The sequence below is a fragment of the Muscardinus avellanarius genome (genome assembly GCF_963383645.1).
Source record: "Muscardinus avellanarius genome assembly, chromosome: 11".
NCBI classification, from domain to species: domain Eukaryota; kingdom Metazoa; phylum Chordata; class Mammalia; order Rodentia; family Gliridae; genus Muscardinus; species Muscardinus avellanarius.
In genome coordinates this window covers 26,591,726-26,618,532 of record NC_137797.1, presented here as the reverse complement: position 1 = coordinate 26,618,532, position 26,807 = coordinate 26,591,726, and the positions used below count along the sequence as shown (strand labels likewise).

Genomic DNA, 26,807 nt, shown 5'->3' with positions numbered 1-26,807 from the left:
CTTTCTGCAACTATCTGGCCCTTCTCAGGCCACTGAAATTAGAGTCTTAGAAAAGACCCCTAACTTTAAATTCTATGTTTTTCCATCTCCTTCATCCCTCGTAACTGTACAACACACTACACTGTGACCATTCTGTCACTTTTAAATGACTTCCTGCCACCAGCTCCTGAACGAGCTAATCTCTGTGTCTTTTGATCTTTAGTCAATTTTGCTATCTTTCTTCTCTCCTAGCTCTCAAGTGGAGATTTACTAAGGTTTTAAACTTTGCTTGTAGTCCTCTTTGTAAGCTGCCTCTGGGCTGATGTCCAAATTATATCTATTTTAATTAATACTGTTCTCACTTGTCGCACTTATTAGATATATTAAAAAAAAACACTCCCATTGTATTATAATTACTGCTACCTCCTGTGTTCCTTATCTGTCGCTCATCATCACAGTGTCTTGCCACTCATAAAAGTGACCTGGACTAAACTGAATCCTTAACCACAACATCTCTGCTGGGTCACTCTTAAATTATTCTTTGAAGAATTTCAAAGAAATTCACCATGGTCAACTGGTTGCCAATAGATGCTACCCCTAAAACTCAGTTACTCCTTTCTTTTCCTACTTCCTCTGCCTTACTTCAGGCCCCTACTATTTCTGATGAGGCTACTGTAAGAGTTAATGGGATCATGTATTTGATGGTACTTTTTATTTGAAATAGGATCTTGCTAAGTTGTTGAGGGTCTTGCAAGATCCTGAGGCGGGCCCTGAATCTTGAGATCCTCACCATCCCAAGTCCTGGGATTACAGGCATGTGCCACTACACCCAGTTATGATGGCACTTTAGCGAGGAAATACTAGAAAAATATAAAGTATTATTTCAGTGTGTTTTTCTTAGACATTAAAGAGTTTATTGACAATTTATGCCACCTGCCTGTTTCTAAAACAAAATCTGAAACAATTCTGTTGAATCGACCCTCCCAGCTTTTGAGTACCTGTTTCCCACCAGTCTGTGACACCCAGGCCTTCCCAGTGAATGACCAGCTCTCTTTCAGGTCCAAACTCCTAATATCTTCCTAACCAAACTCTTCTCGGCCTGGCCATGCAAGGGACTTTGCAAACAAAGATGACCATGATATCCTTCTTCTACCTTATTCCCTGCCACTCCCCTGTACAGCAGTTACACCAGGCTGTTTAGCAGATGAGTAGCTGGTAAGCAGTTTCTGTGATTCAAAGGAAAATGAAAAGGAGCTGGATCATGAGAAGTCAAAATTCTCACATGACTCATGGACAATCAGGGTTCCGGTGCCTGACTCAAGGAGAGTGTTCACTTTAAAAGTCAGTACATTAAAGCAAGCGAGACGGCCAAGGTTTGAACTGCAACTCTTATGACTTACTAGCCAAGGAAGCTTGGGCACGTTTTGGCAAGCTGGCTAAACCTAATTTGTGCACCGGATCCCTGGGAATGAGGATAATAACTTGTAACGCTATTGTAAAGATTAATTCTTATAAGATGTTATTTTTCTTAGTGAAAAAGGTTTAAGGAAGGGACAATAGCTTACTCTTCTGTAAACCTCTTACCTTCACTGACACAGAAAGGAGTCACTCAATAATTACTTGCAATGACATGAACTAATTTATGTTTATGAATCATGGTGATTAATCTTTTGGCCTCAGGGTTAAGATCTAAACACCTAAGAACTCTGCTCTCATCATTAACTAGTAACAGCTTAAGGAAGGCATAAAATCCTTTAAAATATATATCTATAGTTATATATATATATATATATATATATATATATATTTTTTTTTTTTTTTTTTTTTTTTTTTTTGCGGTACTAGGGATGGAACCCAGGGGCATTCCACCTCTGAGCTACACCCCCAATCCTATTTTTTTAGTCTTTATATTTTTTGAAACAGGGTCTCACTGAGGTGCAAGGGGCCTCACCCAGCAGCTGATCCTCCAGTCTCTGCCTCCTGAATGCTGGGATTACAAGCGTGTGCCACCATGCTTGGCCCTTTCAAATACTTTAAGGAGCCCTAAAATTTAGTGAAGGAGAAGAGGCTGCTCGAGTAAGTACTTACTTGGGCTTTACAGGAGGCAGACCAGGAGAGTAGAGCCAGGCATTCCAATCCACTTGATTGAGAATATCAACCTAGGAACAGTGAGCATACTCATTTTTTACAGCATGACCTTTTGGGGAAGGAGAGGCTAAAACAAACTTGTAAGTCCTGAAAATTTATAATTGTGTCTATTCTGCCATGTCAAAATAATTTCTTTTCTTTTCTTTAAATTTTTTTTGGTGTGGTCCTGGGGAAGAAAGCCAGGGACCTTCAACCTCTGGGCTATATTGCCAGACCTATTTTATTTTTTATTTGTAAACAGGGTCTCACTAAGTTGCTGAGAGCCTCATTAAGTTGCTGCAGCTGGCTTCAAACCTGAGATGATCCTCACTCGGCCTCTCATGTACTGGGATTACAAGCGTGCGCCACCAAGCCCCGCTCAGGATAATTTCTAAGTCTCTCTCTTTTCTTAATTAGCATTGTTAATTTTCCTTGGAGGGGGGAGTTGAAGATTGAAACCAGGGGCATACTACCTCCGAACTATATCCCCAACCCTTTTTATTTATTTATTTATTTTTAATTTATTTATTTTTATTATTTTTTTGGAAAAAAAGGTCTCACTAATTTGCTGAGGCTGGCCTTGAACCTGTGATCCTCCTGTCTGCAATTATAGGAGTGTACCATCACACCCATCCTGACTAGTATTATTTTTAACTGACAGATCACTGTGTATATTTAATAGTACAATGTGATGTTTGATATATATGTACACAGATTTCATCTAAATCTCTTCTAAAAGAAATTTATATTCATTAGTAATGTTCTGTTAAATAATTAAGAGAATTAAGTACACATACAAAGTAAAATTCTAAACCATACGACTAAGGATCTCTGAATATGAATAATTGACACATTAGTTCATGATGTTGAGATCACATTATTAATAAGAAAAAAACCCTCAAGATTGAGTCAAAAAGCAAATCCTTGACCAATACCATTGAGTTAGCCTAACAAATAGTGAATACAAATATATATATTGAGTGTGCAAAATAAGCTTTTAACTCCAACCTTGTCTTTAAAGTGGGAATACAGGAAGTTCTTCCAGTCATCAGTAGTTATGCTCTTGTAGGAAAATTTCTCAACATAAGCCTTTAGGAATCCTAGGAAAACCTCTAAGAGTAAAAAATTTAAAAACAAGGGGAAAAAAAACAGTCAATACATAAAGAAGTCATTATTTGACTTTTTTGTGCTTAGCATTGTATTATTAACCACAGAGAAGAGGGAACTCCCCAAGAAAATTATTTGACTATTTTTGTGTGTGCTTAGCATTGAACTATTAACCACAGAGAACAGAGAACAGGAGGCCAATGAGGGTGGTAAAAGTGAAAAAATGTTCAAAAAAGGAAGCTTGATTTATGCTGGGCCTTAAAGAGTGGATGCAATTTGGCGGAGGGGGGGCAGAGTAATCCTAATTATACACTAAAGACACAGAATAGAAATATATAACAAAGGTTCTTTTTTTTTTTACTTTTATTTAGACCCCCAAATTTATGTGACTATCTCAGAATTACCTCATAATACATATGCAAATCTTAGAACCCTGAAATTTCCAGGCAGCTTAGGTTCTTATTTTTAAATGTTATTTCTTTTTTTGTTTTTAGGAAGCTTGGATTCTTGAGGGACAAACCTTAGTCTAGTTTTTTATTTCACTCTGTATTTTACTTTCTATAAGCAACAGTTTTATAATCATTTTAGTTAACTTATATCTAGTACTATTTTTCTGATGTATAAAACTATTTTCTTATTATTTAAAAACATTATTTTCATTTAGGTTTTGGATACAAAAGATCTTACAATCGAGAAAGTGGTGATCAATGGACAAGAAGTGAAATACACTCTTGGAGAAAGACAGAGCTACAAAGGATCACCAATGGAGATTTCTCTTCCTATCGCTCTGAGCAAGTATGAATGTGTTCTCTTTCCCTTTCAGTGATGAATAATGGCAAAAATATATCTTTTTATTTATTTATTTATTTTTAAATTTTTGGTGGTACGGGGGTTCCTGGAGCCCTTCTACCTCTGGGCTACACTCCCAGACCTATTTTATTTTTGGAAACAGGGTCTCTTAAGCCAGCGCAGCTGGCTTCAAACCTGCGCCATCCTCCTGTCTCCACCTCCTCCCAAGTACAGGGATTACAAGCGTGCGCCACCACGCCCGGCATTTAACACAGGTTCTAAGAGCAACACCCCTGGTAGGATTTGAGGGGAGGAAAATTGGATCAGACAGGCAGAATGGGTTCAGGGACCAGGGAGGGCCTTCAAAGCTAATCAACAAAAAATGACGCCTCACTTGCCATCAGGAGGGGAAGGTCACATACTCACCACATCTAATAATTATTATGATGTCATTAAAAAGTCTGATATAGCCGGGCATGGTGGCGCTGTAATCCCAGCATTTGGGGAGGCTGAAACAGGAGTATCGCAGTTCCCGGATACTCTCAGCTACGCAGTGAGGCCCTTTGCAACTCAGTGAGACTGTTTCAAAAATAAAAAGACTAAAAAAAAACCAGAAAAAATAGAATGTGAAATATTGGGTTAAAAAAAAAAACAGATTTGGAGCCGGGCGTGGTGGTGCACGCTTGTAATCCCCGCGCTTGGGAGGCAGAGACAGGAGGATCGCGCAGGTTCGAAGCTAGCCGCGTGCGCTGGCTTAGGAGACCCTGTCTCCAAATAAAAATGTAAAAATAGGTCTGGGAGTGTAGCCCGGAGATAGAAGGGCTTCCAGGAACCCCAGTACCACCAAAAAAAAAAAAAAAAAAAAAAAAAAAAAAAAAAAAAACAACCAGATTTGGAGCAAATGTATAATAGAGTAATATCCTCCAATTCATGGGGGATATATTTTAAGACTCAAGTGGATGCCTAAAATTATGGATAGTACCAAACCCTATATATACTGTGTTTTCTTTTCTTTTCTTTTTTTTTTTTTTTTTTTTTTTTTTGCGGTACTGGGGGTGGAACCCAGGGGCTTTCTACCTCCAGGTTATACTCCCAGCCCTATTTTTTATACTTTATTTGGAAACAGGGTCTCACTATGTTCTGAGAGCCTCACTAAGTAGCTGAGGCTGGCTTCGAACCTGTGCGATCCTCCTATCTCAGCCTCCGAAGCGCGGGGATTACAAGCGTGCGCCACCACGCCCGGCATACTGTGTTTTCTTAAACATACATACCTATGATAAAATATCATTCATAAACTAGATTCAGCAAGAGGCTAAAAATGCTTAATACAAAATAGAACAATATGACAATATATTGTAATGAAAGCTATGTGAACTCGGTATCCCTCTCTCTTAAAACTACCTTAGAAGCCACAATGGGTATCAGATGGACGGTTAAGCTACTGCAGTGCTTGTATTGAAGGAACTCTTGCTTTATCTATTAATAGCCCCAAAGCACAGAAGCCCTGATGCTGGTAATTCAGATATGCCAAAATAAAGCAAATAAAATGCTTCCTTTAAGTGAAAAGGTAAAAGGTCTCAACTTAATAAAGAAAGAAAAAAATCATGTTGAGGCCACTAAGATCTAAAGTAAGAATTAATCTTCTCTCCATGAAACCGTGAAGAAGGAAAGAGAAACTTGTGTTCGTTGTTATGTGATGGATTGCCAGTAACTGCACTGTGGAAAGAGGACACAGGAGTAAAAGGCCACTGCTGCAGGGTCCATTTTTTAAATCACGTAACTATACACATTTATTCATCTGTTTATTCATTCACACTGAGAAAGTAATCTGGAGCCCACACAAATTGGTAATGGGGAATGAGAAAGGTGGAGGGAATCTCACTTGTTACGCTCATAAACTTCTATACCATAGACATTTTTTCAGTAAATACCAACTATTATCCTAGTCCTTAAAATACTGATGAAAAAAATTTAAATTAAGAAGCAAAGTTTTAAGGGTAGAAACAACATCAGAAAACAATACAGATTTCTCTAGCAGAATAAAGTGGGAATATAAAGTGAAGCAAAACAATGGCTTGCAATTCTTCCGTATTCTTTATACATTGTCATGAAGAAGAAAAAAAAAAAAAAGTCAATTACTTACCTGGCCCTCCAAGAAGCTGTTCAAGGTAAAAGAGTAAAGCGAAGCCCTTCTCGTAGGGGACTGAGGAGTAGGCAACATCAGGGTCTACATCTGTCAGGTCCACCACAAGTTTGGTGAATGGATGTGTCTCCCCAAAAGTTTTTATCTGCAGGACAAAAAGATGAACATTCATGTACAAGAACAGGTATTAACATGCAAGCACGCTGGTGAGAAAGTAATACTTCAATTGGCTGCTTCACTTTGGGGAAATCCCAAACTTAAACTTCTCAACTGGAAATACTGCAGTATGCTGTCAAAACTTGTGAGGTGCTAATTTAAAAAATGGCCTCGTACATAGCGCTGATGTTTTCTGCCCAATAATAGGCTTTATTCTTACCAAACACTAGAAATATGATTCAATGTCTGGTCAGTAAATCAGCTTTCAGGAGAGAGAACTTAATATACTAAATAAAGTTCAAGCACATAGCCGGCTGTATTAATAGCAAAGACTCAATGAGGCCTCATAGCTCCCGAATCCAGTCAGGTCACCAATACTACTCAACAGTGACACACATCGCTGGAATATTTTAACAGCATCTGTTTTGTTTCCACACCTGTGAAAATGACTTTCTTGTTGCTAATTAGTAAATATAAATTCCACATTTTAGCAACTATACAACTTTGAATGCTTTTAATAGCTCAATTTATTTACCGAATTCTGTAGTTCTCCCCATCCACCCAGAGCATGAAAATGTCTGAATTTTTCACCAAACAATTGTCCACAAATGTGGCGTTCCAAATACACAGTATGTCCTTCGTTTAACCTGAAAAAAAAAAAAAGTTTTTTAAATAAAAATGCTGTCACAGCTGAGAGGGAAAGGCATTTTAATCAACAAGATACTTTTTTTTGGTTTCCTATGTAAGATAGCAGTTGGGAAGCATGAGCAAAGCATGGCCACTATCCTTTAAGCCCACCGTGTATGGGTTCCCAGGCAGTGAGCATAGCAAAGAGTCCAGCCCAGCAGAGGGCAGCAGGAAAATTAGGCCATGCTTCTGGGTTTACACATCCGTGTGTCAAAATGTGACTATGTCAAGAACTAAGCAAGAAGTATAAAGTGAAAACATGCATATAGCTGAGCACAGGACAAATGTTACAGGATTAAAAAAAACAAAAAACCCCTATCTACCAAGGATGATGATAGCAAAGAAATACACAGAAAACAATTCAGAGTGGTAGGAGGCCAGAATTAGTAACAAAAGCAAAGAAATAATTTTTTAAAATCTTACCAAAAGTGGTCCCAAGTTTTGTTGGTCACTAGATTTCCTGTCCAACTATGAGATATTTCATGTGCAATAACCTAAAGGGAATACTGAGTGCTTAGTAGAAAAACTGATTATCTTAACCTAAGACAAGCTATTGTTAAGCACTCTTTCTTGTTCTTTCCACTCCCCGTTACTCAATTCTCTTAAAAATATACTCAAGCTGCCGGGTGTGGTGGCACATGCTTGGAATCACAGTACTTGGGAGGCTGAGATAGGGCGATTGCAGGTTTGCAGCCAGCCTCAGCTACTTAGTGAGGCCCTCTGCAACTTAGTGAGACCCTGTTTCAAAAGAAAGAATAAAAAATAGTGCCGGGGTGTAGCTGAGGTAGAATAGCCTAGGTTCAATCCCTAGACTTGCAAAATAAATCAATAGAATGAAAATAAAAATATACTGATGGAATTACTCAGTTCAGCAAAAAAAAAAAGAAACAAAATTTAAAAACATAATTTTTTTAACCAGAGCCCCAAAAAAATCAAGGCATAGTTAAGATAATTAGAAAAAAATAAAAAATATGTTAATGGACACATGACTCCATTAAAAATATTCCGTAAGCATTTGAAGAAATCAAGCCATAAATTTTTCTTAGGTCTTTAGATCTAATCCTTAACACAATAATGTCTTTGGAGGAGAATCCCCAACTTATCTTTTATAACCACATCTTAAAACATTACAATACGATGCATATTTTCAAGTCAGTTACTTAATACTTCTTGAGGATAAAACTGTAATAAGAAGTTTTAACTTACATTGGAGAGTGACTTGTCACCTGCCTAAGAGAAAGAGAAGGAAAATATCTTACTATTTCAGTAATCAAATTAAAAAATTACAGGAAACTTCTAAAAGACTGCCAACTTTCACATCTAGTGCTTGCATTGATAGTCCACTGTAATTTCTACTATGGCACGGCACTTTAAAGAGTTCAAAAGAGCTAAGATTGAAAAATAGCACCCTTTTTCTTTTCCTCAATACTAGGAAATAGTGGTCTCTAATTGTTTACAGTGTTCTATATGTTCTGCTAATGCATTACATGCTTGGTTCTAGGAAGGATTCACAAGAGTTTATAAGACACATAGATAACAATGTACTCTGGGCCTACTTGCCAATACAAGGATGGCATGCTGAATTTTGTTTCTTTGTTTTACCAGCACCTATATGTCATGTATAAATGGTGTACAGCCTTATTTGTGGGGATACATAATTCATCAATGGATTGTTGTTATATAGTACCCCCAATACCAGAGACATAATATTTTCTTTCCTCAAATGCTCAAATCATTTTCTTTTGAAAAAGGAAGAAACAAGAGTTATATAAACAAAGAAAACATTTTTTAAAATATTAAGTAGGACTGTAAGTGTCTTCCTATCTGGGCTTATTGTTGAGATCTCAATTTCAAATGAAGGAATATTTATCCTTACCAGCAGAGTAGGAGTTACAAAAGTAAGGCAAGGGTTTTCCATGCCGCCGTAAGGGAAGGACGGGGGCAAGACCAATAGGTCATACTGCCCCCACACATAGGGTCCTCCCAGGTCTTCTGCAATTTTAAGCATAGTTTCAGTCTGAAAAATAAATGCACATGTATTTGCATGCTTTAATTACTGCCAGAGCAATTTCTTAAAAGTTCTATGAATGTATGGCATACATTCAGACTGTGCTTGGTACCCTCTCCCCTCCCCCCATCCAACAATGAGTGTCCAGGTTAACCATGTTATATTCATAATTTAGAACGATGCTTTTTTTTTTTGGTGGTACTGAGAGTAGAACCCAGGGGCTTTTCTACCTCTGGGCAATACTCTCCTATTTTTTATACTTTATTTGGAAACAGGGTCGCACTAAGTTGCTGAGAGCCTTACTAAGTAGCTGAGGCTGGCTTCGAATCTGTGTGATCCTCCTGTCTCAGCCTCCCAAGTACAGGCATTACAAGTGCACCACCACACCCGGCTAGAATGATGCTTATTTTAAATAAGTATGCTAAAAATATAGCAACTTCAAATTCATATAAGAAATACATGATGCTTTTGCCATATTACTTAAAGCTATCAGGTCACACTCAAATTTATTTGTTATCTGTTTATTTATTTTGTGGTACTGGGGATTGAACTCAGGAGTATTCTACCTCTGAGCTCCACCCCCAGCACAATTTTTTATTCTTTATTTTTTTTTTAATTTTATTTTATTGGTGCACTGTATTCATACATCATAGTGGGATACAAACTTTTGTAGACATACATGCACACATCGCCCAGTCAGCCCCCACCCGATCCTCCCCCCCCCCATTCTCTCCCCATCCCTCCTTCCCATGCTTGGCTTAGTGGTTGACATCTAGTATTATAGCAATTTATCCAAAATTAAAAATGATAATCTCACAAAACAGTTTCATTTGTCTGATACCAAGTGTTTGATGATTTAAAGATAGCATTTCAATATTTCTTTTTGCTTTCTTTCTTACTAGAGCATATTTTTTTTCTGTTTTTTTAGGTGAAACTATCATATATTTATATATTTATTTTTCAGAAAAAAAATCTATCCTAATATGGAATATGAATTCTAGATACCCAAAACGATCTTGAAAAAGAACAAAGCTAGCAGATATATATTTTCTGATTTCAAACCATATAAAGCTACAATAATTGAAACAGTGTAGTACTGTTCTAAAGGCAGATATATAGACCATTGGAGTTAAATACAAGCCTAGAGCTAAATTCTTCCCTATATTGTCAAGTTATTTTTGACAAGGTTTCCACGAACATTTGGTGGTGGAAATAATAATCTTTTAACTAAATATTGTTGAAAAATAATAATTACATGGAAAAGAATAAAATTGGACCTTTACCTAATCCCATATACAAGTATTAACTCAAAATAGATAAAAGACCTAAATATAAATCTTAAGACTATAAACTTTTAGGAGAAAATCTGGGTCATAAAACCTCACAACATTGAAATTGGCAGTGATTTCTTGGATATGATTTCAATGGCACAGGCAACAGAAGAATATACAAACTCCCTAAAAAATAAAAGAAAATATTGTATATCCAAAGACAATGTAAACAGAGTTAAAAGTTACTAATAGAATTGGATAAAATATTTCCAAATGCTATATCTGAAGGTATATTAATATTCCAACTAGAAATCCTAAAAATTAACAACAATAAAGGCAAACAATACAACTTAGAGATAGGTAAAAGACTAACATAAATAATGAGTCTCCACAGATAACCAATCTTAGTTGTCTGTTGGATGGAAACTCTTGTTTCTCTGGTTCTGGTGAGTGTTACCTATTTCTTCTTTGTAGTTAATCTCTTTGAGTATTTTCTCTAGCGCTGGTTTTGAAGACATAAATTCCTTCAGTTTCTGTTTGTCATGGAAGCTTCTTATTTCTCCATCTAATTTGATAGAAAGTTTTGCTGGATAGGAAATTTTTGGCTGGAAGTTGTTTTCTTTCAGAGTTTGGAATATGTTACTCCAAGCCCTTCTGGCTCTCATGACTTGGTTTGGGAAGTCTGGAGTGATTCTAATTGGTTTGCCTCTGAATGTCACTTGGCCCTTTGTTTTTGTTGCCTTTAAGATTCTCTACTTGGCTTCCACATTGGTCATTTTGACAATTATATGGCGTGGGGATCCTCTTCTCCGATCCTGTCTAAAGGGAGTTCTATAGGTTTCCTGGATCTGTATATCAACCTCTTGCTCTATATTTGGAAAATTTTCTGCTATTACTTCCTTGAAGAGATTGTTGATCCCTTTGGTATCACTTTCTTTTCCCTCCTCTATTCCAATTATTCTTAGGTTAGCTCTCTTAAGATGGGCCCATATTTCTTCAATGTCAGATTCCTGCTGTTGGATATTTTTTTCTAGATTAGAAACTATGCATTCATTTTTGGATTGCTCATCTTCTAAGAGCGAGATTCTGTTCTCCATGTGGTCTAATCGGTTGTTTGTGCTTTGAATTGAGGCCTTTACTTCATTAATTGCATCCTTTATCTCTTTTTGGCTCTCTCTGAGTTCTTTTCGAAGCACCTCTATTATTTCTACAGTTATTTTCCTGATTTGATCTTCTAGAAATCTCTGATTTTCTGTTTTATCAGGTTCTGATGTTGTGGGGTTGTGCACATTCATTACTCCAGTGTTATTTCTCTTTCCCATGATTTCGGAGGTTTGTGCCTTCTCTGGGTTCTTCCCTTGGGTCACTATGGCTTCACTTAAGGTGCTCTGGATCTCGAGTCTGTATTACCTCAGACCCCACTACTCCTTTACTGGGTTGTATCACAGAGTCTCCGACCCAGGGAGTCGATAGAGGCTGCTTTAAACTATGGGGGGTGCCAGGTTGCACGTTCTCCTATGGTGTGATATCTCTGCCACCACCACTCCCTCACTGGGTCAAGTCCCAGGAGGACCAATACTGCGATTTCTCCTCTGTGGCCCACAATTTGACTCACTGTTCTTGAGTACGCAGATGTAGCTGTACTGGACTCGGTGAATTCTCTGCTGCTGCCGCCGCCGGTGGCAATATGGCGCCTCTGCCACGCCCTCGGCCATGAGGCTGGCGTATTTTTTCTTCTCTGGTTTTGATTTCCACTCTGACTCCCTGCAGCGTGTGCTGAGCTCAGCCACTGGGAGCTTTAAATGCTGTCTGCGCCGAAAGATCCCGCCTGGCTGTTCCGCAGCGGCTCACCTGGCTTGCTGTAGCCGTCCGTTGAGTTCGCCGCTGCCGCCGGCAGTATGGCGCTGCTGCCGCATCCTTGGGCTCGTGTGTCTCCTCTGTGGCCCTGAGCTCTGTTCTCAGTCCGCTTTCTCTCTAGAGCCTGGTGGTTTTTTTTGTTTTTCTGGTGATGGTGTTTTCTGGCTATGAAAGGCGCTCTTTTTGTGGTAATGGAGATTGGTTGTTAGCGGGACTCTTAAGCCCCGCTTTTCTCGGTCGCCATCTTCCCGGAAGTCCCTATTCTTTATTTTTGAAACAAGGTCTCACTAAGTTGTAGAGGGCCTCACAGTTGCTGAGGCTGGCCACAACCCAGCCTCCCAAGTACTGGAATCACAGGCATGTGCCACCACACCTGGCCATGCCCAAATTTTAAATGTATCATCACCCACAAGTATTTAAAAGGATAACTATGTGACCAACCTCAGAAAATTCATAAGCAGACTTTTCCACCTGCTCCTTCTCAGACCATACCAAAGTTCTTGGGCCAATTTGCCTGCAAAATTAAAAAGCTTTATGAAAAAAAAAAATTCAAGGTGAATTACTCATCTGGGCTTGGGCTGACCATGTGTTCATGGGGAGAAGAGTTTAAATGATATAAGCCTGCTCCAGGTGCTGTTTTATGTTTTATTTCGCTTATTTCCCACTGGAGGCAGGAAAGGCAGGTTTTACCATCCCCAGAATGCAGAAATGGCTATTACGAGAAGTGTCTCGGTCAAGCTGCCATCAGAATCCATACGTGAAACTAAAGACAAAAGCATGCTCATTCTATAATAGTTGGAGAACCTAAGAGGCAAGCAGTGAAGACTTCTTAGTTTAAAATTAATGCGTTGCTTGTATTTTATAATGAATTTAAATTTTGGGGGGCTGTCAGTTTGGTGTCTTGAGAAATATATACATGATCTAGCCACTAATCCCGACAGAGATTCAAGATGCCTAGGGTTTAGTCTTTTCACAAACTTCATACTGCATTCAAAAGCTCACCTGCTTTCTAGAGCTCCAACAACTAAAGCAATCAGGTAGCAGGGTATCGGGACCTACAGGGAGCAAATACACACCACATGCTTCCATTAGTGTTTGAAATTCATGCTTAAAATTAAGTAAATTCCCTTTCAAATCTCCAAAAATGAGTACAGATTACTTTCCCTTTGTACTTCTCAAATAACTCTCATTTTTTAAAATCAATTGTTTTTTTATTGGTGCACTATAGTCTCACAACATATATGGATCATGCTGACAACTGCATATAGTCACACAGTACTTAGTGTCCCCCTCCCCCTGCTTCCCCTTTTTCCCTAGTAATTCTCATTTTTAAGGGATGAAGCAGTTCAAAATGATGTAACATTTCAAAACATCTAGTTCCCTTTTACTTCCTGGAAGAAAGCTTCTGATATACAAAAACCATGGTTGCACAGAGTCTAAAAACATAAGTTATAAGCATTTCTCAAATATTTCCCAAATATTTTCAAATGTTTCTAAGTAACAATATATAAAAAGCAACTGTGCTTCTACCCTTATGTTTTTGTCCTTGACTTTTTTTTGTTTTTCTTTTTGGTGGTACTGGGGTTCCTGGAAACCCTTCTACCTCCAGGCCACACTCCCAGACCTATTTTATACTTTTTATTTGGAAACAGGGTCTCTTAAGCCAGTGCGGCTGGCTTCGAACCTGTGCGATCCTCCTGTCTCCACCTCCCAAGTGCGGGGATTACAAGTGTGCGCCACCACGCCCGGCTTGTCCTTGACTTTTAAAACATTTTTTATTTTAAAAATTTCTTTATGTTTTAAACCAGCGTGAATGGACCCCAAAGCTCTGGGAGCTTAGAAACTCTAGAAGATGGGGTAGAAGCAAAATTGTCCATTGTAAGATCAGTTATTAAAATATGCACACGAGCATATAGATACAAACATATACAAACACACATGCACATTCTATTTATTACAGGTCAAAGATACAAGTCCAATTACCAGCTACAGAGAAATCTTAACTTAAAAGATGTTAACACAGTTCTTTTTAATCTGCAGGATGGTAGCATAGTACTTTCCCCAGGGTAAGGTAGCTCTTTCATTTTAAATACTCTCAGCAGCCACACTCCCACAAGATAGTTCCAGGGTGGGCAAAAGTGTACAGACTTAGAGGAACAGGAAGCTGGCTAGCAACTGGAATGAGGAAAAACAGACTGGCACTATGCCTGTCCAGCAACACATTACTTCAATGCAAAACTTTAAGCGGAATGAAATCTTCTAAAAGTACTAAAGAAAATGAAATGAAGAAAACAAAAAACTGCTTTGTAAAATTTGAAATGTTCAAGAGCTACTTTGCTCTCCAAATGCGTAAAAGCTATTTGCAATTCACTATCAATTAAAATGAAATCTAGACACTATGATCTTACTTTTTGGCTGAATCTGTATATTTTCCTGCTTGGGTCTTCTGGGTCAGGTGCTTCTCCATCACGAATAGCACTCATAAGTGCCACCAGTTCTTTTGGGACAGACACCTAATCAAGAGAAAAAGTCACTTCTAGTTATAAATGTATGTATTGAACTACACATGTGAAGTAATCCTTTGCCTCCCTTCTTTTCTATTTATATAGTAAACTACGAACTCAAAAACATGCACATGTTAGTTTTGTAAAAAGAATTAGCAATATACAAAACTGGCGTCTTTACAAATGAATGTGAAATCCATCTATTCCTCCATGACTACTAAGAGCAAAGTGTTTGTGGAAGCTAAGATTAAAAGCCCAGTTCTGACACCTATTCACTGTGGGGGTTTGCCCGAACCACCTTCCTGAGCCTCAATTTTCCTCACTAAATATAGCAAACTCCATATGTTTGCTTTAAGAAGTAAAATAAGTGAAGACTCTAACACCATGTCTGGCAATGGTCGCCGCCACCTTTGCCCCCTCCACACCTCCGAAATAAATGCTACAAAAGTAGAACAGAGAATGCAGTTTTGGACAATTTTACCTTTAATATATACTTAGAGCTACAAATAGTACTTTTAATGATAGAAACTGTGAGAAACTAAAATGTATTAACAAGAACTGTGAAATAATTTTCTCTGGATATCTGTACGCAAAAGGTCCTTATGGGATAAACCATAGGTTCTATCCTAGCCCTGTGATTCCGAAAGTTCTACTTCTAATAAATGTCAGAATAAAGGACTATCTCCGATATCATTGATCTAGCAGCATACATTCCAGTACGAGCTCAACTTTCATGTTCTTTTTGCACGGCTTGGGACTCCAAACATTTACTGAGGCAGGAACAGAAAAGGAACTCTTGAACCAGCAATAAGTAATCAGCATTCAGGACGTAATTAGGTCCAGCTCCTTCTTTAATTTAGGTGGCCATAGGCTATACATGTGAGACAACTGAGAATGTGATGCTGTAAAACTTGCCCAAGGTCACAAGGCTCCTGAGGGTAGAGTCCAGAACCCCGAGTCCAGAATCCCTCCAAGCATGTCTCCTAGCACTACACGAGATGTGGTTCAGTGTGGGATGATCGAAGCGTCAAGAAGCCCCCATAAGTACAGGTTGCTCTCAATATTTCTGCTTTGTCTAAGTAGGTCCAGCCTCTGGGATGGTGCTTTGTAAATTAGTCTACTTTTTTCCAAAAAACATTACAGTACCTACAAAAGGAATTAAGTTAGAAATACATTCTGACAAATCTACCCATTAGGTTACCTAGATACATGTTTATATGGCTACAGCATGATTTATAGAAACTTTGATCATGCAAATGTCAGATTTTACTCACTTATTAGCACTGAGGTTTGAACCCAGGGACATTCTACCTCTGAGCTACACTATACTCCCAGACCCCTTTTCCTTTCTTTTCTTTTTTTCATTTTTGGAGATTCTTAATTTTGAAACAGGGTCTTACTAAATTACTGAGGCTGGCCTTGAACTTGCAATTCTCCTGTCTCAGCTTCCCAAGTACTGAAATTACAGTCATGCACCACTGAGCCCAGCACAATGTCAATTTTTTTTTTTTTTTTTTTTTTCTGGGTCTGGGGATGGAACCCAGGGCATTCTACCCAAGCTATACCCCAGCCCTATTTTTTATTCTTTATTTTGAAACAGGGTCTCACTAAGTTGCAAAGGGCCTCACTAAGTAGCTGAGGCTGGCTGTAAACCATGATCCTCCTGTCTCAGCCTCCCAAATGCCGGGATTGCAAGCATGAGTTACCACGACCAGCTCAATGTCAATTTTAAAAATAAATAAATAAATAAATAAATAAATAAATAAATGGACATTCTCAACTCTTGCCTTTAGGTCCAGAACTCTGAATTGCTTTTTTAAAGTGAGAATGATAACCATTTCCTTTTATGATACTTATAATGTTTAAAACTGCCTGTAAAGCAAAGATTCAGAATGAGGTCCTTTTATACATATCTCAGGTAGAATTTCATTAAGTAAAATGTTTCTAGCCTTAAAAATTAAACCAGGTGTGGCGGTGCATGCTTGTAATCCCAATATTTGGGAGGCTGAGATAGGAAGATCGCAAGTTTTCAGCCAACCTCAACTAAAAAATAAAATAGGGCTTGGGGTGTAGCTTAGAGGTAGAATGCCCCTGGGTTCAATTCCCAGTACTCCCCTCTAAAAAATCAATTATGATTAGCATTCAGTATTTTAGTCTCCTTTCCTCCAAAAGATTAGCAATATCTTTTTTTTTCCCCCCCCCGGTGGTACTGGGGTTCCTGGACCTCCAGGCTACACTCCCAGACCTATTTTTACATTTTTATTTGGAAACAGGGTCTCCTAAGCCAGCGCGCGTGGCTGGCTTCGAACCTGCGCGATCCTCCTGTCTCTGCCTCCCAAGCGCAGGGATTGTAAGCGTGCGCCACCACGCCCGGCCTAAAGATTAGCAATATCTAAAACAGGAATAAGTCAGAAATGTATACAGACAAGTATGTGATATATTCCCATTAGGTTACCTACATAGATGTTTACATGGCCAGAGGATGCATTTATAATACTGAAGGCTATTTTTAAAGGTTCTACTTATAGCTCCAAGTATATGTTGTAAAATAGAATTGTTTTATACAGTGTATCATTTATACCACATCTTATACTTATCATGTAATTCTGCAATGCTTACCTCTGCAGTGTAAGTTAATTTCACAGATGGAGTGTCCTGGCAAGGAAGAATTGCTCTGCAGTGGATGGCCTGAGGGAGAGAAAAAGAAAGAGCTATTTCCATTTATCATAAATGAAGTCATTAAGAAATAATTAAAATCACAGTACTGTTCTTGGATATACTCTCTTCCCAAAATAAAAATATGTCTCAGCTGGGCATGGTGGCGCACCCTTGTAATCCCAGCACTTGGGAGGCTGAGACAGGAGGATCACACAGGTTTGAAGGCAGCCTCAGAAACTTAGTGAGGCCCTGTTTCCAAATAAAGTATAAAATAGGTCTGGGAGTGTAGCCGGGAGGTAGAAAAGCCCCTGGGTTCCACCTCCAGTACCCCTCCCCCACCAGACACACAAGATACATCTCTCATCCCTGGGGATTTCTTAAAGTTGCAAAATTACTTATGAATTTAAGAGTCAGACTTTCCCTTTTAATCCATGGTCAACCCTCAAATTTCAATTGAAGCATGAGGCTTAAGCAGTGTTTCCTACTCTGTCCTCTATGTCACAGTAGTGCCCAGGGAGAGGTTCTCAAGATCCCTGAGGAAAAAGGGCTCTGTAGTAAACCACAGCATATTACATTCCTATGTTAGAGAGTCACTAGAAACATTAGGTTTCCGAAGGCTCTAAGAAAGCTGTCTGGGGCTTGGGGTATAGATCAGTGGTAGAACTCTTTCCTATGCATGAGGCCCTGCGTTTGATCTCTAGCACCACCCCCCACCCCACCCCCCAAAAAAAAGAAAGAAAAAGAAAAACGGTGGGGGGGAGTGGCGAGAAGAAAGAGTCTAATTCCCATATTTATTGTAACATAAATCCCATTTTCTCTGATTAGTTATTAATATCTAATGGAACATCAGTGTTCTGAGGAAAACAACTTAAGAAATGCTACTATTGTCTTGACATTTCAATCTTGCAGCAAACTTTGAAAGTAAAAACAGGAAGCCCAGTGTGGTGGTGCAAGCTTGTAATCCCAGCATTTGGGAGGCTGAGACAGGAAGACTACAATTCGCAGACAGCCTCAGCTATTACTTTAGTGAGGCCCTTTGCAACTCAGTGAGACCATGTTTCAAAATAAAGAAAAAAAAAATTAAAAATAGCCTGAGAGTATAACTCAGGGGTAGAATGTCCCTGGGTTCCATCCCCAGTACCGCAAAAAAGAAAAAAAAAAAAAGTGAAAACATGAAACAAGAGAAAATACATATAAAGAATACCATCTAGATATTTTTATTCTTATAATCTGTAAAGTATTTCTCTGCATCAATTTGTGATAAATATCATGAAGAATGCCCAGAGAACCTACCGTTTTCTAATCTGTCCTGTTTACAAATAGGCCTGTGTCCACTCCTGGGAGGCAAAGGAATTTGATCTTTGACTTTCTTCTTCTTTACTATTAGCATTTTTCATAATCGGTACATATATTTTTTATTTTCTTCATCTTTTCCTGGCATCTTAGGACTAGTAAGTTCCCACTCTATGACAGGCTCTATGTTAAGCGGTGGGAATTGTAAATATAACTTAAGACTTGGGTTCTTTAATTTCAGTACACTGTCTCCAAACTCAATGACACTCATTTTTAAAAATAATACATGAATGTGTTAACAGCAAGAGATACAAATGAGAATATATGGTTTTTACAATATAAGTTAAGATTAGGTAAGCCCCACATGTTCATAAGATCCTTGTGCATCTTGCTTCATCTAACTTCCTGAGCTGGGGATTTTCTGTATGATACATCACTCTGTGACCCGTTACCTGGCACTGACTAAAGAGATACGGATGCTCCTTTCCAGAAGTTTGCTCAGGAGTGAGCCACTGCAGGGCAGAAGACTGTGGAGATGTCTCAAAAGATATTTCTATAACAACTTCTTGATTCCTGTATGAAACAAGTAAATGAAACAAGTAAATATGTCAGAGTACAATTCTATCTCACTAAAATTCAAATGCATAATCCATACAGCGCCTATTATAAACAATATCATACGACGTCTTGGTACTGATTAAGAGCGAGCTCTAGGGATACTGCATCACAGGTACGTTTGCTTCCTCTTTCCTACCTGGATGCCAGCCTGTGGATCCTTCCCCTCTACCAGGCTGATGAGGACCCAATGGGAGCTGGTATTAGTTGAGTGCCCCACAGTGTGACACGCTGTGCATCTGTGATACCATTTAGTCTTTTATGACAGCAGAGAAGTGGAAGAAATCATTTCAGAACCTTTTTTTGTGTGTGTGGCACTGGGGATGGAACCCAGCGGCCTTCTACCTCCAGGTTACACTCCCAGATCTATTTTATATTTTATTTGGAAACAGGGCCTCACTGAGTTGCTGAGAGACTCACTAAGTAGCTGAGGCTGGCTTCGAACCCACGCAATCCTCTCTCAGCCTCCCAAGTACTGGGATTAAAAGCACGCGCTACCGCGACCAGCATAATTCTGGAACTCTGACTACCAGTAGCGGGTGCCGGGGTATGATGAAGAGCAGTGTTGATCTGCAAACTGTGACTGATCGGTGACAATGGTAAATCAAGAAACCAAGAGGGAGTGTATAGAAATGTGCAGACTCACTTTTTGTCGGCTGAATCTAACAAAAAAGTGTGCGTATATTTAATCTCTTCCTAATAATTCATACCTTTTGCATTTTACAAAAGCATTCATCTATTGGTAGACTTGGAGAAAACAGTAACTGCTCCTTCACCCCAGTTAATTTCAGAAGCGTTGACGATGAGCAGATAGCAAGAGCTTTGGAGAGCAGCTGCACAGCCCCGGCTGGAGCTGACGCTACCACATTCTACAGCTGCTGTGAACTTGGGCACCCGGCTGACGCCGGCAGGCCACAGCTTTGTCATCAGCAGAATGTGGCTCGTGACATCCTCCTCACAAGTTATACCTGGGCCTTTCCTTTCTTCTTCTTCTTTTTTTTTTTGAGGGTCTGGGGATGGAACCCAGGGGTATTCGACCTCCGAGCTACACCCCCTGCCCTATTTTTTATTCTTTATTTTGAAACCGGGTCTCACTGAGTTGCGGAGGGCCTCACTAAGTAGCTGAGGCTGTCCGCAAACCGCGATCCTCCAGGCTCAGCCTCCCGAATGCTGGGATTACAAGTGTGCGCCACCACGCCCGGCTTTCCTTTCTTCTTCTTAAAGGGGAAGGGAAGGCATGAAAACACTGGCCCTGGGAAGATGGGGACAGAGCGTCCTTTTTCTAGGCAAATAGTTTTCACCCCTTTTCCTTTCTCCAGTGTATCTAGGTTTGAGACATATTCCACACATATGACCATTCTGTCTATTGTTTTCTCAAATAAGTTACTTTCTCTGAAATTCCCTTTCCTCATCTGTAAAGTACAGACTGTATTACTGTGGGGATTGAAGAATGCCTCTAAAGCACTCATCCCAAGAGTGGCAGGCACATGGTTGACATCCTGTCTGGCATTACCGTTAGTAGAATGACTTTAACAACAGCGGCAGCTGGCCTCTGGGGCAAGGGATGTAGAGTGTGCAGCTCCCCAGGCCATCCTGAACTGCCTTCTTAAGAAGGCATGTCCCATCATTACTCTAGACATTAGTAAAATGATGAGTAACTAAAGTCACAGTTATCCAAAGTTCGATTCTCGAGTATTTTATGCAACATTTTTTTTTAGTATCTTAAGGACATAATTTGCAGTGTAAAATTAAATCTGAACAGATCAACAATAGCGTGCCAATTACTACACACACACACACACACACACACACACACACACACACACACATATATATATAGTGTTATTTAAGATATATTTTTGCCATTATTCATCACTGAAAGGGAAAGAGAACACATTCATACTTGCTCAGAGCGATAGGAAGAGAGATCTCCATTGGTGATCCTTTGTAGCTCTGTCTTTCTCCAAGAGTGTATTTCACTTCTTGTCCATTGATCACCACTTTCTCTATTGTAAGATCTTTTGTATCCAAAACCTAAATAAAAATAATGTTTTTAAATAATAAGAAAATAGTTTTATACATCAGAAAATAGTACTAGATATAAGTTAACTAAAATGATTATAAAACTGTTGCTTATAGAAAGTAAAATACAGAGTGAAATAAAAAACTAGACTAAGGTTTGTCCCTCAAGAATCCAAGCTTCCTAAAAACAAAAAAAGAAATAACATTTAAAAATAAGAACCTAAGCTGCCTGGAAATTTCAGGGTTCTAAGATCTGCATACGTATTATGAGGTAATTCTGAGATAGTCACATAAATTTGGGGATCTAAATAAAAGCCAATGTAAAATAAAATGTCTTTAATTCTGTCTCCTGAGACTTATTAAAAAATCTTCACCTATAACTTAAATTTCTTTCACCCTGACTCAGTATCCCACTATATACTTTTTCCTAGAAGCCATACAGTCCAAATCCTACAGTGTACTTTCATATAAACGCCTACAGCTTAATTTGCAAAAATTTACAAAAATTAAAACAAACCTTGGCTCTTACTAGGAAAATAAGCATACTGTGCATCCCTATTAACTAGAAAAAGCTCAACCTGGTACTACAACCCGAATCACATGACTCATGACCTTATAGTGGTCTGGGGGGCCATACATATTCCCTGTGGTCAATTAAGAACTGCTTGGGGCAGAAAGGAGTAGCTACAAATAAATGACCTGACTGCTTTTCACCCCAATAATTCCCTGTCTGCACCCTGAAAGCCAAACCCTTTCGCTATCTCTCTACTAATCTCTTGCTCTAGGATCTTCAGCCTTTCTGTGCCACCAAACTGTTAGCAAGCAATCTGAACAAACCTCTCGTGTTATTTTTAAAGTGTCACTTGATCCTCTACCCACTGCAATCTAGGGATGGTCCTTCTGCTTCCTCATCACTCCTCTTCCCTGCAGTCTGGCGTCTAGCCCCTTTGATCCTGAAAGGGCCGTCTTCCTGGTCCAGGAGGTCTCCCGCAGCCCCATACCCTGACCTACTGTCTACTCACAGGTCTTGTGGAGCACACCGCCTGGCTGAAACCCTTCCTTGGCTTCTCTGCCCTCACACATAAATGGTTCTCCTAATTTGTCTAATGCTTCTCTCCCCTTCTTACAATTCCTAAATACTGACATGTCCCAAAGTCCTGGCCTTGGTCCTTTCCTTTTTTTTTCTTTCTTCTTTTACCATGTTCTTCACTCCCCAGCTCTTACTCTTGCCCACATCTTCAACTAATATCTCCGTGCAGACGACTACCACCAATCTGGTTTTACAGTTGTATCCCCTACCCACGATATCTATGCCCTCTGAATCAGCTCTCTCCTGATTTCTCGATTTGTTCAACGAAACTCCTCAAGGTATCAAAGGTTTGAAACGCTCTACTCCACAACTATCTCACTTCCTAATCCCACATAGCCAGTCAGAAGGCTCTTTCTTCAGCCTGCCTTCACGTTTGCTTTTTCTTCCTTTTACGGCCACCCTTGGTCAGAATCTGGACTGCCAGAGCTCCCTTCTATTTCATCTCCCCACCGCTGGCAGCCTTTAACCACTCCCTGACTTCTGGCCTGAAAATGCATTAGAAGTTAGATTGTCAAGAAACTTCCTAGTTACCTCTTTTTTCTATTAGTTAACTGTGGAGACCAAGTGCAGAAAAAGTCACAGGGGCTATTACTAACTTTTATTCCCATCTCTCTGAAGCCAATAATATTTGTTTGGGAAGAAATTTCCATCTTGGTTTAGTTTTCTTTTATTCTTATTTATTTAAAGAGTGGTCAACTTTGTTATGAGCATCATCTATTTTCCTTCTAATGGACAATTATTTCTTTCAGGTTACTTTCTCTTGGAGGTATCTCAATGGCTACCCTTACTCTAACTAGAACTGGCTTAACTTCTGCACTTGCATATTCAGAATATATGGTTTATATCTTAAATAGTTACTCAGTAACTTCTTATCATAGCATCCTCTTTGAGTAACACACCAAAAAGGGTTGTACTGCTGAGTGGCTGGTCAGTTGTCAAAGGCTGCTGGGATGTTCCATCTCAACTTTGTGGCCCACTTCTTTTTATGTGCGTAGGGCCTAATACCATGTATTTTATTTCCTATCTTTATTTCTCTTCTTCCAAATTTCTTAGTTATTTTACCTTATTATATTGCATGTTATTATAAGCAGTCTCAAATTCTTTCTCAAACAAACCATGGTTTGAAAAAGGAAAGCCTTATGCCTCATATTAAGTCTATATTTTCTTTGTGTTATATAGACAGTCTGCAGTGATACAGTACACCACAGGCTTACATGTTAAAACCAAAACCAAAAAAGAAAACCTCTTTTGAGTCTCAGCTCAGATGTTTACTGGGTAAAGAGCAGAGGCTTGGTGGTCAGAAAGACCATGTTGAATTCCTGGCTGCTATCACTTACTCTGGAAGATCTTGGCCATAACACTAACCCACCTTTAAGACACTTGAGAAAAATTGAAAACTGCAATAAAAGAAACAAATGCTTGAATGTTACAATAAATTTTGGGGACCAGACTTCAGTGTAAATAAACAAAAACTTAAAATGGATTTTAGAAAGCTGGGAAGTAGGTCAGTCTTCCTAGAGGATCCTTTGAGATTCCCCAGCATCAGGGACTCTAAGAATGGGGTGTTAAAGAAAGCACAATGTCTCCTCACCCAACACTAATGCCCACTAGGTCTTCACTGTCAGTGGCAGGTGGTATGGTGCCACCTCACCTTTAAGACACAGCTGGCACTATTATCAGTGCAGCCAACTAGTGGAATTGATCCTTTAATCAAACTTTTTAGTGTCCTCTGCATTCCAGGTGCTATACCAGGAATCTGATAATAGAGATATGAAACACAGTCCCTACACTCAAGAGTTCCTAATCTAGTGGGAGAAAAAAACAAGCTAACTTGAATATAACTAAGACCAAGCTCTTGGTCTCAGGTTATTATCATAAATATGCAAATAATTATAAACAGATGTTACTGTGGACTACAAATAACCTTCCTCTTCCCTTGTACAAATCTTAACATTAGTATAACTCTAATTTACTGAAGAGACATGCCAGCCAGAAATCATGATTCAAAAAATCCTTTCTCTAGATGTGAGGAATGTAAAAACAATGACAAGTTTTAGATTGGGACATTCTTTTCCAAATTTAGGCCTCCTGGCTCTTGCTTACTAATAGAATAAAGCTTTTTAAAAAAACAAATCAGAAGGCAGTTCAAGGTCATATAAAGAGGCGATGAACTAGCCAAATTCACTTTCTTTTAATAAAAGCAGAGAATGCATTGAAATTGAAACTAACTTCAGCCCCGCTGGGGTAAAGTTGGCAGTGCAATAAAAGATAATAAGGTATTTGAAGAAGATCAAAGTGCAATACACAAGGAAATAGTTACCTTCTTCCTTCTAATGCTTTTGCTTTTCTTTCTTGCAGTACTTTCGGTGATTGCATATCAATACTAAAGAGTAAGTGCTTTACTCATTCATATTAATGAACTCAAAATAGAGATATATTACACAAGTAGGAAAAAGAGGCACAAAACCCACAAATTTTTATCGACGCTTGTAATTTTTTTGGCGGGTCTGGGGTTGGAACTCAGGGGCATTCGACCTCCAAGCTACATCCCCTGCCCTATTTTTTATTCTTTATTTTGAAACAGGGTCTGAGTTGCGAAGGGCCTGAGTAGCTGAGGCTGTCTGGGAACCGCGATCCTCTGGCGTCAGCCTCCCAAATGCTGGGATTACAAGCGTGCACCACCATGCCCAGCTTTCCACTTGTAATTTTGCCCAATTGTTTGACCCTACATTTCCTTCCTCAATACCTGACCTAATGACTTATTGCTTTGCTTTAAGCAGATACCATCATACCACACTGTAAAATACACTGTGTGCTATCCTGCCCCGTTTAAGGAGGCTAAATATGGTTAGTCTTTTCATTTCCCTCTTATTTCCAAAATGCTCTCCTATGAAATTCTTCAGGAGAAAAGTACAGTCCAAATACCATCAGATAGCGTAAGACCACAGAATGTAGGTTATATGGTACATAAAAAGTCATTGAATGATAGTCCACGAATCTAAACAAATCTTTATTTGAACGGTTAGAGTTTGATAGAAGTGCATATTTTCTATGAAGTACAGTCATTACTTGCTCCTAAAGCTTGAATGCGTCCCACCCGTCCTTAAATTACGAAGCGTGATAAGCACAGGTAATAAAGGATCCTAAAGAAAAATAGCTGCACCACGACTTGGGGTGCAGAGGCTGGAAGTTTAAAAGCCAGGCCGAGAGAAGGGCGGGGGGCTGGGAATCCTAAGAGCCTTGAGAATACGGTAATCGGTGGTAACCTGCGTACCTACTGGCTGCAAAAAAGGCTGAAGAGTGGGAGCCGGGATCAACGGGTACGGGACCTGAGAGCTCCATGGAACTGGACTGAGGACAGAGTTAGGGGCTGGGGGAAGTCTGGGGGCCTGAAGGAGGGGCTTCTCTGGCGGCCGGAGAAAATGGAGAGGCCACGGGGGAGTTGGCGCTGGAATATTGGATTACTGCAGAAGGAGGGACCAGGGCAAAGATGAAATGGATGGGGCGCTGGGGCGTGCCGGGCCCTGGGGAGGAGGTACCGGGGATGGGGGATGGGGCGCCGTCTCCTCACCCCTGGGAAGGGCTGCCTAGGCAGGGGAAGGGTGGCGGGGTGCTACGGGGAGCGCCGGGTTGAGGCGGGGGACGCCGAGATGCGTAGGGTCTGGAGAGCAGGCGCTGGGCGGGGCAGAGGGCTGTGGATCCAGGAGGCCGCGGAGGGGGCGGCAGGGAGCGAGAGGAGGTGGCCGGGGAGAAGCGGGACGCGCGCCCCCGTACCAGGCTGCGCAGATTGTCCTCCTGAGACTGCACGGAGAGCGCGGCGGTCCCGATCAGCGCCCGGCGAGCGAAGTCGACGCTGCAGCGCAGGTGCAGGTGCTTGGTCTGGCAGACGGAGGCCGGAGAGGCCAAAGAGCAGGAATCCACGACCTCCGGCATGGCTCCGCCGCCGGCCCCACGCTCCGCGTCCGCTCCCCGACACTCTGCCGCGGGACTGGGAGTCGGAGCCCGGGGCGCGGCGGAGGAAGGCGAGGACTCGAGGGGCACGCCGGGAAACCGAGGCGCGCCCAGGCTGAGCGGCGACGGGGGCGGCGCGCGGGGACTACCAATCCCGTGGTGCAGCGCGGCCGTGCGCGCGGTGCTTCCTGGGAATGCGCGGGTAGGGGATGCGCGGGGGCACCGAGGGCCTTCCCAAGCCGGGTTGGCTAGAGGGAGGGTGGGCTGAGGGAATGGTGAGAAGTGGAGTGGGAAGACCAAGTGTCCATTTTCGTTCCTTTCCACTTCGGTGGGAATTGCTATGGCTACAAAAGAATGTCTGGTTGGCTGTTGATGAAGCGGGAAGGATAGAACAGGCTAAAAGGCCTATCAGAAGACAGGAGGTTGTGCAGTTCCTCGTTAGTATAGTGGTGAGTATCCCCGCCTGTCACGCGGGAGACCGGGGTTCGATTCCCCGACGGGGAGGCACAGATTAATTTTTTTATTCTCATTTATTGATTTGCCACGTTGG

At 40.3% G+C, this 26,807-nt stretch overlaps 1 protein-coding gene across 4 annotated transcripts in view; it reads right to left on the bottom strand.

The window, feature by feature from the left end:
• Positions 1–26,239, bottom strand: part of LTA4H (leukotriene A4 hydrolase) — a gene marked incomplete at both ends in the record, with an annotated part of 37,751 nt that extends 11,512 nt beyond the window's left edge. For 3 of the 4 annotated variants that reach the window (XM_080706140.1, XM_080706141.1, XM_080706143.1), the window contains 14 exons: positions 2,068–2,138; positions 3,115–3,218; positions 6,146–6,290; positions 6,837–6,948; positions 7,412–7,482; positions 8,195–8,218; positions 8,865–9,005; positions 12,566–12,638; positions 13,127–13,179; positions 14,533–14,637; positions 17,248–17,316; positions 19,032–19,152; positions 21,098–21,228; positions 26,081–26,239. In XM_080706140.1, the coding sequence (XP_080562266.1) occupies positions 2,068–2,138; positions 3,115–3,218; positions 6,146–6,290; positions 6,837–6,948; positions 7,412–7,482; positions 8,195–8,218; positions 8,865–9,005; positions 12,566–12,638; positions 13,127–13,179; positions 14,533–14,637; positions 17,248–17,316; positions 19,032–19,152; positions 21,098–21,228; positions 26,081–26,239 (1,379 nt within the window). The remainder of the gene's footprint in view (positions 1–2,067; positions 2,139–3,114; positions 3,219–6,145; positions 6,291–6,836; positions 6,949–7,411; positions 7,483–8,194; positions 8,219–8,864; positions 9,006–12,565; positions 12,639–13,126; positions 13,180–14,532; positions 14,638–17,247; positions 17,317–19,031; positions 19,153–21,097; positions 21,229–26,080) is intronic. The other variant, XM_080706142.1, reaches the window with a different exon arrangement.
• Positions 26,240–26,807: the final 568 nt, after the last annotated feature.